Source organism: Atractosteus spatula, chromosome 7 (assembly GCF_055471065.1).
Source record: "Atractosteus spatula isolate fAtrSpa1 chromosome 7, fAtrSpa1.hap1, whole genome shotgun sequence".
NCBI lineage: Eukaryota > Metazoa > Chordata > Actinopteri > Semionotiformes > Lepisosteidae > Atractosteus > Atractosteus spatula.
Genome location: NC_142712.1, coordinates 13404570 through 13417956, shown reverse-complemented (window position 1 = coordinate 13417956; position 13387 = coordinate 13404570). Strand labels below are relative to the sequence as shown.

The following is a 13387-nucleotide window of genomic DNA, read 5'->3' as shown; positions in this document are numbered from 1 at the left end:
TGATACATGGTCTAGGTTTGTTAAATGACATTTTTGATCTGCAGTACAGATGAAAGTCTTTTCTAGTGCCTTTTATATATCCTTGGTTATCAGTTTTTAGTATTTATCGGGTATTCATATTATGCAGTGCATAGAAATATTTTAAACAGTTAATATAGATCATAAGAAGACTTAAGCAATTTTTTAAGCCCGTCTGTGAAACAGAGTGGGAAAGGCTGATTAAAAAGTCTAACAGATCTAATTTCTCTGGAAATTTAAGCATTTATTCAAGAATAGAGCTTAAAACCACCGTTGTAATGAGCTGGTAGTCAATGGAGAAAAATCAGAAGTTACAGTTTGTGACAGCTTCATTAGCTAGTGACCTGGCTCTAGGCCTTTGATCTCAGCAAATCATTTGGTTTCATAGCCCAGGTAACGATAGCTCCTATTACTCTTCCAGAACTACCTGTGCAATTAGGAATCTAGGATGGGTAAGTAAGTATTTCTGTCTGAGCTGCACAGACAAACTAAAACAGCACTAAGACTCCAGCACAAGAACTGAATGACGTAAGTAGGGCACAACATGGGCACTAACACACATGACTGCAGAATTGAGACAATCTCAGTGATTTGGAATTGGCCTGATTTTGGAGAGGAAAGTCCCTCAGTGATTTTCACCAGCGTGCGGGATGACTTCCTCTCTATACTTAATTCAACATCTTTCAATAATTAACAGCCACTGTCTCCTGGATCCCCTGTTCACGCAGTCTTCCCAGTTAGTCCGGTCTTCTGAGATCATCTTGTGCACTGGACCCTTTCAGAGTGTTTCATACTTCAGTGTTTATTTTCTTATCTTGAGTTATTCCAGTTTGGAGAAAAATCTGATGGTTGGAAATATCAGTGATGTGAAGAAAGATAAATGTGCTGTTAAACCATAATTCATTCCTTATTAGGACTACAATTCTCTGTGGGGTTTACCAGCATTTGCTTAAGCATCCTTGTTAGTTGGTATTTAATTAAACATTATCATTATCATAGTGCGACCCAGAAGTGATACATTTAGTACCAGTCTCTGTTGTTGTCTTTTGCTTTTCCACATGATTAAGCAGTATTACTAGGAGTTGCACAAAGGTCAGGTGATTTTCAGTAAACACCGTGAAACAAAGACCCCTTTTCCCTAATTATTTCATTGCATTAATACTTAACCCAATGGGAGCAGTCATGGACAATGACATGACTTGCACTTCTTAGCCTTTTCTGTGTAGTGTACTCTCACACTCTTGTCCTGTGTCTTACCTTGTACAATTGTATGTTCTCCAGTCCCCCCCCTGTTATGTGTCTCCATGTTGTGAGCAGTGCCCCGACTATCTTGCTGTGTGTTTCTTAGGTGCGTATGGCCTTGAAGAAAGCCGAGAAGGAGCTGGAGTCTCGGTCTGGCTGGAGTCCCCCTGGTGCTCTTCAGAAGTGGCTACAGCTCACTCATGAGGTGGAAGTGCAGTACTACAACATCAAGAAGCAGAATGCTGAGAAACAGCTACTCATTGCCAAGGAAGGAGTGAGTGTTTATGTTGAATCATGGCATCACGGGCTGAAGCTTTTGTCAGTATTTAATTGTTTGGACTAAGCCATTTATTTAAGTATTATTTTTTTGGTTATGTTGCAAAATTCATGTTCTGAAGTACTGTAGCTGCCTGACTTTGTGCCGTACTTGCTTTGTATCAGATGTGAAGGGTGTCAGATACCTGGATCGTTCGAGGAACAATATGTCACATGCACATCTGTGAACTTTCACTTTTAACTTTGATGTGGTTTAGAATTTTGAGTTGCCCAACCAAATTAAAGAGTCTGTTTCCCAAAATGGGAAAGTATTTCTACTGTATTTTCAGGAAAATCTTAAATCCAGTGGCTGATATGCCACTGTGTGAGCAATTGTCTTTATTTCATAAAGGATGGACATCTTGGAACCGAGCATGCAGTGTTGAAAGGAGCCTGCTATTAGGTCTTGGAATTTCCTGTGATTATTCCTGAAACTAACACTTAAGACCTTCAGCAATTCTTTAGACAAATAATCCTTAAAATGCAACAAAAATAGCCAAATCAATATTTTAATAGATTAAGTATTTTATAACTATTTTTTGCATAAAACGAAATAAGTTAAAATTAAAGTGACACCTGCACAGCTGTAATCTGTTCTACACCCTCAAAGGCGGAGAAGATTAAAAAGAAGAGGAATACACTCTTTGGGACCTTCCATGTTGCTCACAGCTCCTCACTAGATGATGTGGATCACAAAATCCTGTCAGCAAAGTAAGTGTTTAAAAATACTATCTTGGATGTTAAAGGACTGCGGGTGGCAAAAATATTAAGTATTAATCATACCTGAAGTAGATCTTTGGTGTTAGAATCGCAAATCTTCTCATTGTGCAAATTAGAACAAGCCTTATGGTTTTTAAAATGAGAATTCAACCTCTTCAAAAAATAAGATCAGGAATAGCACATACAGTGCATGATACTGTACACTGGCAGGCCACCATAACTGCACTTTGTCCCCGTCTGTGTCCCAAGACAAGCCCTGAGCGAGGTCACGGCCGCTCTCCGGGAGCGACTGCATCGCTGGCAGCAGATCGAGATCCTGACGGGCTTCACCATCGTCAATAACCCCGGACTACCCTCTCTGGCCAATGCCCTCAACCTTGACCCCAGCTTCATGGGCGGCCGCCCCACACCCCAGCACTTCATCATGACTGATGATGTGGACGATATGGATGAGGAAATGATGTCACCGGGCACTTTGCAATGTAAGGGATCGCCTGTAGAAACCGGTCTAAACCAGACATTCCGAGGTCCTCAGAAACAGGGCAGAGAAACCTCTGGAAACTCAAGCAGCTTTGTCTCCAAAAAAAAGTAGAGTATGCACAGCTGATATGTAAAGCCTAGGTGGATGTTTGCTTGTTTTTGTTCGTTAAAACTTTTATTTCGATAAATGTTTTGAAATTTTAGTATACCGACACTTAATTAGACAGCATGCAGTTTCCTTTCAAAATGTGCAGGTTAAGGTTCACATAATAAAGAGAGCATTCGTCCATCCTTCATATGAATTCTATAAATTATTCCTTATCGACTTTGAATAATTGAGCTTTTCTAATACTTCAGTACAATCCTGAATATCACAGGCTTTCTCTGAGTTTGAAGGCTTACGTTTGTGCAGCTCTGACAGCTTTCTAAATGTGAGCACTAGTATGGTCTGTTCAGTTTTTGCAGATCAAGTGAGGAAGAAGAAGGTGAACAGCTTCACTGCAAGATCCACAGAGATGCTACAGTGTTAGACATTTTTTCCCTCTTGCATACTCTTGTACTCTTGTACTTTAATTAGGAAATCTGAAAAAAATAAATTATTTCTTAACACCAAGACAATTTGTATGCTGATTGTATTTTTAGCATTTAAGTTGCTTCAAAACACAGTAAGAAATATAACCGTTGAAATGTGTGTTAATCTATCTAATGCAAGAAAAGTAGCCACATTTTTTTACATTTGATTTGCCAAGAATATCATTGTGGCTCTGCACAATACTTTCAAACAGAAGCTATGGAATTATCTATGGCACATTCTTGAAGATTTTCCAAGGTCTCTTATGGAGTATAAGAAACATCTGACAGTTTGCCAGGAGCTCTTTGAATTTAATCTCAGGACCACGTTTAAGAGGTTTTGAATATAGATGTTGCAGTGACTTGTTTGTCTCATGAGATGTTTTTTAGATTTTGACTAACTAGAAGAAATGGATGACTGGTGAAACAAATGCAAACAAATACTCCCAATATTTCATGTTCTGAGTTTATTTGCCATTTTTAACAAGTACTTTGGGATTCTTATTCATGCTTATTCTCTCAGTGTACAAAAAGGTAAAGACAACAGTAACTTTTTGTGTGATGGTGTTTAAAATGTAATTTTTTAATGATCTGAAAAGGTCATTGAAAATACCACAGTTGTATCAGTCAAATTACATGACGTTAAAACACTAAAGAATTGTTGTTCCATTCATGTCACCCATCGATTACCTATAATTTTACTTGTGTCCCACGTCATGCTGCATAATAAAAAGTGTTATTTTTTTCAATCAATGCTCTTTTATACTGGGGTTTTCAAAGTATTTTTTCTATTAATCCAATCAAAAATAAATTGTGATCTGCACTAATTCATCTTGAGACCAGACTAACTGCAATTGCATTGACTTGTTAGGCTTGCCTGTCACTACGGCTGCGTCAGGTGTTTGAGCTTCATTATGTGGACCAAGAGATGTCAAGAGTTTTCCCATTCCTAGAAGGGCGTGGTTGCAAAAAAATCAGCCTTCTGAATGCTGCTTGTTGAGTGTGGGGTTTCGGATTAGAAAAGCCGGAACGTCTGTCTGCCTTCAACATAAAAACTTTCAGTATGTTGATAGTACTTTAGAACTGTCACATCAAAGCATCCCTAACTGGAGTAGCTAAATGGAGGGGAGCTACCAAGCAACAAAAGGACTTCAGAAAACTACAGTTTTTATACAGGACTAGTGATGGCAGTGCTGTATGACCCCGAGTGGTTTCAACCCACCACATTAACAAAAACCCTCTCTCCTCCTGCCTCCCATCCCTCCTGCCCTGTGATTGGCTGAATCCAGATGCCGCCTGGCTAATGAACCGTCAAGTGAGCGACCCCTGGTCCGTCAGCTCGGACAACCACTCCCTGTGGAAATATTCCGGTTCGCTCGTCGTTCCTGTCTTTCACTCCGCCCCTAAGCAAGCATCACCTCTTTTATTTCCTGCGCAGACTCAAAAGAGCACGTAGTCTGTTGGAGTCAGAAAGGTCCTAGTAGTTCTGAGAGCTCTTGCGGTTGGGTTTAGGAGGCAGCCTTTTCGGCTCGGCCTACTAATCACTGGAGATGGCCTTTTTCTTTCCAGCTCTGAAACTCACCAGAGCATGCCTTGTTTTTCAGCTCTGCAACTAACCATCATGGCTGCGGTCTTCTCTAAAAACATGGGCACTGCCTGGTTTTTATTAGCTTACTGGGTTGGCAAGACTGACTGGGTTTGGGGCAATCCTTTCTCCTTTCCTTTGCATTGGGGCTTCCTGTGAGAACTGAGCTCTTTTTTTGTTCTGGCCTAGAGAATGTCACTGACTAGTCACACAATGTAGATTTTAAATCATTGATATAAATACTGTATATACAGTTGACTCGTAAGTTACGCGGGGTTTAGGGATTAGTAAAGCCAAAATCTCGTGTAATCAAATGTTACCCTATAAACTTTATTTTAAAAAAGCCTCCTAACCTCTTATAGTAATGCAAGATATTAAATAAAAGTATAAAAACAGTAAATAAAAATAGTATGCCAGTATACGCTCACTAACTAGCCTTCATAGGTGTGCTTGATATTTAGTTTTTATTTGCCGGAGCTGACCGTGTAACTTGAGAGCACACAAGTTGCGGGTCAACTGTAAATTGATTTGTCAAGGTGTTATTATTATGTCTTTCAGGAAAAAAAGATATGGTTGTAATTGAAGCAGGAAGTCATAAGCAATATGTGTCGGATATGTACATGACTTCACATGGTGTTTCCAGCAGCTGTGACTGTACCAATTCACCTTGCATTCTTTCTGATATTAACTTACGATTGTGATAATGTGGACAGCGATGTACCCAGTAGTGTTGACATGAACCATAGCAGTGCCCATAACTCTTGCTTTATATTAGACATCTGTATGCCAATACCAACAATTCACTCAAAGCTAAGAATTTTGGGCTGGACATTGTTGATAAGATTACTTTGAACACGCCTTCGAGTTCTTGCCACCTCTTTGAGTAATACTTGCATAAGGAAATGTGCATTACCATAATGTTGTAAATGTCACCAGTTCTGGTTTTAAACTGAGATGAACAATTCATTTTGCATCAGTACTATTTCAAGGGTTGACAGATCACTTTAGGTAGCTACAGAACACATTACTTAAACAATTTGCTCTGTTTTACGTGCTCCCAAAATAAAGCCAATCAATTAGCACTTTATTAACATTTTAATTCATATACCTTGTGACATAATCAATTAGATAACATTATCTTGCAACAGCTCTTATACATGTTGTATGTTCTGAATATCGATGTTCCCATCATATTCCAATCTAAAAACAGTACCAAAATAAGGGCATCATGATGTTTTTCTGGTAAACATCCTGAAAACACAGCATAAGCCTTGGGTTTGTTATTAAATCTTCAAAGTATCAGCACAAACATTCAATTATTTAGTTTAAGCTCTGTTTCTCATATAATTTCTGACAGGATATCTGAATTAAAATATCAGACTAATACATACAACTCTGTGGACAATATTTGTGACGCATAGATTAGGCTGTCCTGAAATGTTTTGATTCCTCTTTTGGGTTAGGTTTCTGATCACACTAATGCTGGTTTGAGAACCCTTCTGAGGTAAAACATTTGTCTTGGTACCTAGGCGCTCATTTAAATTGTCTTTCTAATTCTCAGTCACATCCCCAGATAACACAAGACCTATTGACTGTGCACCTCTCTGTCTGCAGCTCCCAGTATGATGTCGCTACGGCAACGCCACATTGATCCTCAGCTGGCCATGGGCTCTCAGAGGTTGGTAGAGGGCAGTTTTGTGGCAGGGCACCAGGGAGAGGGAAGCTCCTACCCCGTGAAATCAAAGGCAGCCCTGAGGCAGGGGCGCAGTCTCTCCTTCGGGCAGTTTGAGGCTTTCGGAGGCGCTGCCCCTCTGTCGTCTGCCGTTTCTCACCCTTCCATCATTTGCTCCTCCTCTTCCTTGTCTTCTGGTGGCTCGTCTGCCCCTCACTCCGCCTTGCTCCATCACTCCCCTCATTTCCAGCCCATGGACACCATCCCTGACCTCCCTCCTCCGGACGTCACCTCGGGGTTGCGCCAGCGATCTGGGAGCTTCGGGTAGCCCTGCACTTTGTCTCCGTCTCCACACGCACGGCATGAGGGTGCTGCTTCCTTCTGCTTTTTGTTCAATACTTGTGTGTGCCTTTTCTTTTGACCAGTTTTTTTTATTCCACCCTGTCCTCTAATCACATTTTTCTTCTTCTGGCTTTTTTGTCGTGCTTAATCACCTTTTGTGTGTGAATTAATTGATTTTTTCACAAACCTTACCTGACGGCAATAAATTAGTGTAAGGGGAACCAGCACAGGTGGCGATGGGGCAGTTGTTTCATGGTAATACCTTTATGATGCCCCTATTGTGTCAATTAGGACAACAAACTCTGTTTGTTTAGCCTGATCTCCTATTCTGTATTGCTCTTTTGCCCTGATTACTAACATTCATGTTCGAGTCAAGCTCACAGATTTTTTTTTGACAGATTTTTGTTACAGATTTACTGAACATCTTATATCCGCCCCATTGCCACGCTCATTACCAATTTGCATTACTACTGCTTCCCTCTTTCTAAAAGCTCCTGTTCTTTACCTCCTCTCTCTGTTGTGCTCCCACCCACCCCCCAAACTGCCTGACGTACTAACTAGTGTGGAGTTACAAATATCTATGCTGCCTGCAAGAAAAGCATGCCGATCTTTAAATAGTCCTTAACCGTCGTGCCATTTCTATTTGTAGCGGTACTGCTACTTCTGCTTTTACTAAACGTAAATACTTTCAATCAACAGATCTTTAAGTATATTTCGTAAGAGCATCTTTATGGCACTTTTTTTATCAAACTTTGAGTTTTATATTGTAGTTAGCTCCACTGAGAGTTTGTCCGTGCTTTCCTACCAACTTGCCTTCACAATTACAGTAATTTGGCAATACTGTACCTGGAATGGGAATCCTGTAGCATAATGTTCTTACCAAAGCAATTAAAATTCAGTGTGCTTTGACACTATAAAATTAGAGGTGGTTGTGATATGGCCACTTTTTTTCAACCTGCTCTGCTTGCTTTGACTGGGCAAAATGTCCCCTTTGAAAAAGCACTATGAATTGCTTCTGACCCCTCCAATACTACGTTGCCCTGATGGTCTTGTCTTGCCATGTTCTGTTGGCATATCGTTTGCTTTGAGAATTGAGATGGTTACCTTTTCATTTCATAAATATTGAAACCCACGGAACTGAAACTCTTTTGAAACTGAAGTTCTTTTTCCCCAGCAAACATCAATTTACATTGTCTTACCGTACCATGAATGTGAACAGCTGAGTTTCCACAACCCAGAGATGATGACTCGCTGTCACTTTCTTTCCCAGGGATCTTAATCGGTCGGACTCCGATTCGTCCCTGTCCCTGTCTCAGCCGAGTGAGCAGCAGCGGCTGTCAATGTCTTATGGCTCGAAGGGCCACCCCTTGAAGCCTACATCCCTCCTCCACGGCGGCGGCGGCCCCCGAGGGGACGAGCCGGCTGCTCTGCACGGCCTCACTCCCAATGGGGGGAACCGCCTCCAGGAGGGAATGCAGTGGGCAGAGTGCCTGGGGGACAGCCCCCTGGTGATGAAGAAGATGTACGCCCACGGCATGGAGAAGTCGGCCAGCCTGGGGGAGATTAACAGCGCGCTCGCCGGGCTGTCGCAGTCCGAGTCCTCGCGCTCGCTCAGCCCCACCTCCACCGACCCCGACACGCCCTCCCCGTCGGCGGAAACAAGGCCCGGGAGCGGAGCAGGCAAAAGCAGCCGCATCCCTCAGCTCTCCAGCAAAAAGAGCCCCCTAGAGGAAGACAGTGGTTCCACGGGCGAAGAGACCGACTCCACCGCCAGCCACAAGAAACACACCTTCAAGATCTTCAAGAAGCAGAAGAAGTAACGTCCTGCTGGCACATGGCAACACGGAGGAGGGGTTTTTGGTTTTTGTCTTTGTTTTGTTAGTATTTTTTTTCGAAGAGCGGAAACGTCTCTTTTTTTTTTTTAAAGACCTGTGTGCCGATTTCTAATGGCACTGACAGTTGTCTTTTACAGGTACTTCTTTTTCCGAGGAACTGTGGGAGCAACCAGCAATTTAAGGATATATTTTTTTTGTTATTTCTTGTTTTGTAATTAAAAAGATAGGGGTCAGGTGGGTTGCACATGTAAAGCGCTATTTATTCTGCAGGAAACGGTGCCAGTCTTTTAATGAAAATCCTACTCTGTGATTTAATTTTTTATTAAATGTTTTTAGTTTGCATGTCTTCATATTTGTTTGATTGAAATTTTAACGCTATTCGATGTTTGCTAGGTTCTTGTCCTTTTTCCGCTTTGCAATCAGCACGAGATCTTGCAATGATTTTCTTCCCTTTAGTATATGTTTTAATTACCGAGAAGCAAACATGATGGTGGCTTAGGCAATCCATTAATCAATGAAGAAGAATGCTAGCCGAGCGACTAAATTGTGAAAAGATGAGGAAAATCACATTTCAAAGGGCTGAATGTTGCTGTTAAAATAGCTCCTTGAATGTCCCAGTGCTGAATTCTGATGAATCTACTCATCACTATGGACCATAATCTCTCTGTCCTGGAATGACTTGTATTTGGAAAGAATGTGGGACTGCTTTAAAAAGTTCCAGGGGATCAGTTTCAAGTCAAGACAGGTCTTCAAATGATGATCTTCTCATTATGAACAACAGGCAGTGTTTCTTTGTCTTCAAAAACTGGACCCTTTCCTGTCCCTCTGGCTGAAAACTACTGCCTGAATTTACCACCAAGCCCTACTGATAGCACTCCTGACCACAGCAACCTTATCCAGTCAAAGCCCAGGGGTCCGTGATGCAGGAACTTATTAACAACTGAAACTGCTCCACTGCTTGCTCTTTACTCTTCTATGCATGCCTGAAATCAAACTCCTAAATCATGCGCTTTTGAGTACCTCTTGCTTTCAAAGAGTGATGCAAAGTTTGAGGTTAACATGGTCAGAAGAAGCTCATCTCCTTCATGAAAAGCAAGAGCACTTTTGGAAACATTTTTTTTTCTCCCCCCTCCTCAAACACAGAAACCATTCTTTGGAAAGGTTTGAGAATTCACTGCTGCCTTTTTGAAACCAGTAGCAAAGAAACCATTATTGGGATCAGAGTTGGGATTAGAGCTCTGTTGTGAAAAGAGACTGTTTTTGTCCTGTCAATCTTTAACCCATTAGGTTTAAGACTCTGTACTGGGATATACTGAAGTACTGTACGGTGTTGACTGGGCTCCTTCCAGCAGGTATAGAACAGCTATTGCTCATGCTTGGTCTTTCGATAATTCTGCATCTTCCTGCAGTCAACATTATTGGACCTCACAGATGAATCGTGACGTGTTTCTTGCCAAGGGCTCAGATGACAAGTGCAGAGAAGGGTGATCACTGAAAACCCTCTTCAGCCAATTAAATAATTCCGACGTGTGATGGAGCAGCAGCCTATTCTCTGCTGGCATTGAGTTCAAAAGTGCCTCTCATTGGAGCTGTTTTCTTGGGTATTTTTGAAAGCCCAAACCTTATTCAGTATCAATGTTGACTATTACTTTAATGATTACCTGATGGTATTTCACCTGATTGAAATGGAGTGGAGTATGTCTATGTACTCAATATTGGAAACATGATTTGAAATTGAGTAATGCTGTAACTGGGAATTTTAGTTTTTGGGAATTACAATTACAACTGGGAATTTTTGTTCATGTTAAATGCCTCCATCCTTTAGTGATGACGATCCGACTAAATTGTCTAGCAGTCCTATGATAGATCTATAAAGATTCAGATCATTTGTATGGGGGAAAAAAGTCAATAAAAATCCTGGAAAAGCATGCCCACAAAAAAAGCAGTCAGTTCCTCCAATATACATCTTATGTATATGGAAGCTGTATCAATAAAAGTATAATTGCTTATAGAAAATCAAAGGTGTTGAAAAACTTCACAAATTAATACAAAAGTCTTCATTTTAAAATGTTTCAAGTAAGTTCCCTTAAAAGAAAAAAATAATCTGTTAACATAGCCCGTGGTTGGCCACATATTTGTTTTTTTTTGTAATCAAAACAGAGATTGCTGTGGTCAAAACAATTAAAGCTTCATAACATATTTCATTGTGGATATAAACACACAAAGGGATACCAGAGAGGAAACTATTTTTCTCAGTCTGGGTTCTGCGTCTTGAAAGAACTAACAAATAAGGGAAGGGTGAGGAAAATGTGGGTACTTCTATAAACAAGGGTGATAAAAAGGAGTTGGAACTAGGCCAAATATTGTTCACAATGTAGTAAAGTTTCATACTTCAGATACTGATTTTAATTGTACATCTCCATGTTCTCCAAGTTCTGTCACCTGTATCCTACACCGAGTGGATCTAGAACCAGCCTGCTGGGTTCCAGAGGGATTGATAATGAGGTGCTTTTTGTTTGTAGTGTGCTTCCTGTCTCTTCTATAAGCTTTCCAGGGTACAATCAAATCCTAAAACACATTTTCTCTAATGACTCTCTTCAGGTAGCGTGGGTCAAGATGAATCAGGGGCCAGATGGCCGCTCTAAAGTTGTTAGGTCCGAGATCATTAAGTGAATGCATGCTGAGTGGAGGCAGCATTACTCGAATGTCTTTTCACTCACGTAGCTTTGAAGTCTGTCATGGTGCATATTTGACCCCAGTGTTACATGCACTACGTGGTGTGGGGGAAATGAAAATAGTCATGAATTTGCTAACATTTCTTTGGATTAATAGTCCTTGTAACTGCAGCTGATGTCCCTGCCCTACATGAAAAGTGTGTTGTGTAAAAGAAATGTGCATGGTTTAAATGTGCGTCACTGTTGCAGAGCTGCCCAGTAACTCGATCAGTACTTTTGCAGCTGTACCAATTAAGCCTGTTGGCACCTGAACTTGATCTTGATCTTGACTGAGTAGTCAGCAGTGTGTGAACAAGGGAGTGGGTGTACTACTATTTGAACTCAGCTCACCCTCTCCGCTTTCTAACAGATTTGTCGTAAGATATGTAAAATTGTACCTGTTCGCCATTAACTCAGACTGGAACACAAGCTTACAATTACTATAGAGAAAAAGTGAGCATATGGCCCATAGTGAGATTAAAGGCTTGGTCATACTTTTTTGGTCTTTTCATAAAAGAATGTCCTGGACGTTTTGATTGTGACCCAGAACAAGACTCTCTTTTGTAAACACTTCAAGAAGCTTTCCAAGTCTCTTTCCAGAGATGGACACAAGCACAGATATGTACCCTGGACATGCTCGTATACAGTATGTCATGTCTTGCACATCGAGCTGCTGCAATTGGATTCTCAAATGTGGGGCTAGAATGCCTCTGATTTACCGACTGAGATTCCGCTGGCAATCCGACACACACAGTGAATTGCATGTCTATATATACACATACTTATACTTATGGCAGATCCTTTACATTAAGCGCATTGCACTGACTACAGTATACAGGCCCTGACAGGAAATGGTCATTTCTAACATACACTTTAGCAAGGGGTGGTACTGTGCCTTTTGAGTTCATGAAGTTCCTCAAATGTTGCCTTCAGTGCTAGCTTGCACTCCGTTTAAATGTGGAAAACCAAAGCAGGGTTCTTCACTGGGCACGACCTGTTTGCTGAAAAGAGATTTTCTGCACAGTGCTTAACTGTGGAGTCGTAACAAAAAGTGACCATTTTTCATCTGGATGATCATGGTTTCTGGTGAAAGGCAAAACAAAAAATTGCTCATATTTTTAATGAATATCTTCCTGTTTTTACAAAGGTATAAACTGTAACAGTGGCAATTTATAAACTGTCATTTGTACCACTTTTGCACGAAGAACCTGTAACATGATAATGCTGTCAGATGGTCTTTGTCCATCTGTCTGTCCCCTGTTAACTGTTGATGCTCTTTGTCCATGCATGCAGCCTCTGTGACAGCTGGACGGGTTAGGGGGGAGACCAATAGGAGGATAAGACCTATTCTTCCCCTCTTGCCCCTCTCGACAACAACGGGGAAAAAAAACCCTTTAAAAACACTTTCAGCTTCTGTTAATGAGAAACTATATCTTTGTACAGAAACAAAAAAGTTTTGCATCTTCTTGTAACATTCTGGACTTCTCGTCTCCAGATCCTCATGGCACTCCTGCATGAAAGCAATAAACTATTTTGAATGAAATTGTGCTTTTTATTTTGCTTTGCGCTACTGAAATATTCAAATGAAGTGTCGATTGACAAATAGTTACAAGCATAGAATAATGCCAAAAGCAGGTTCTCGAGTTCTTGCAGTTTTATGCTTTTCAAGTAGTTGGCTAGTACATTCTTTAATCCTGTTGTAATTATAGATTGCTCCTGCAGCTTGCTATGAATTTTGCTGACCAGAACTAAGGACAACTTGAAACATGTTTTATTGCTTTAGCTGTAAAAAGTGTTTTAGATTAGGTGCTCCTAATCATGAAAACGTTGGAGACTGAGAAAAACTGCTCTCTGGTTATTGGCCCAGCTTCATAAAGGAGGAAAACAGTAAAAC

The 13387-nt window shown here is 40.9% G+C and overlaps 1 protein-coding gene across 5 annotated transcripts in view; it reads left to right on the top strand.

Annotated features, from left to right (window-relative positions):
* LOC148830520 (stromal interaction molecule 1-like) overlaps positions 1 to 13036 on the top strand; it is a 53873-nt gene extending 40837 nt beyond the window's left edge. For 2 of the 5 annotated variants that reach the window (XM_088920956.1, XM_088920957.1), the window contains exons 9-13: positions 1367 to 1534; positions 2186 to 2286; positions 2545 to 2777; positions 6545 to 6608; positions 8215 to 13036. In XM_088920956.1, coding sequence (XP_088777082.1) covers positions 1367 to 1534; positions 2186 to 2286; positions 2545 to 2777; positions 6545 to 6608; positions 8215 to 8764 — 1116 coding nt within the window. In that variant the 3' untranslated portion in view covers positions 8765 to 13036. Of the gene's footprint in view, positions 1 to 1366; positions 1535 to 2185; positions 2287 to 2544; positions 2778 to 4634; positions 4716 to 6544; positions 6927 to 8214 lie in introns of all 5 variants that reach the window. The other 3 variants (XM_088920954.1, XM_088920955.1, XM_088920958.1) reach the window with 2 other exon arrangements.
* Positions 13037 to 13387: the final 351 nt, after the last annotated feature.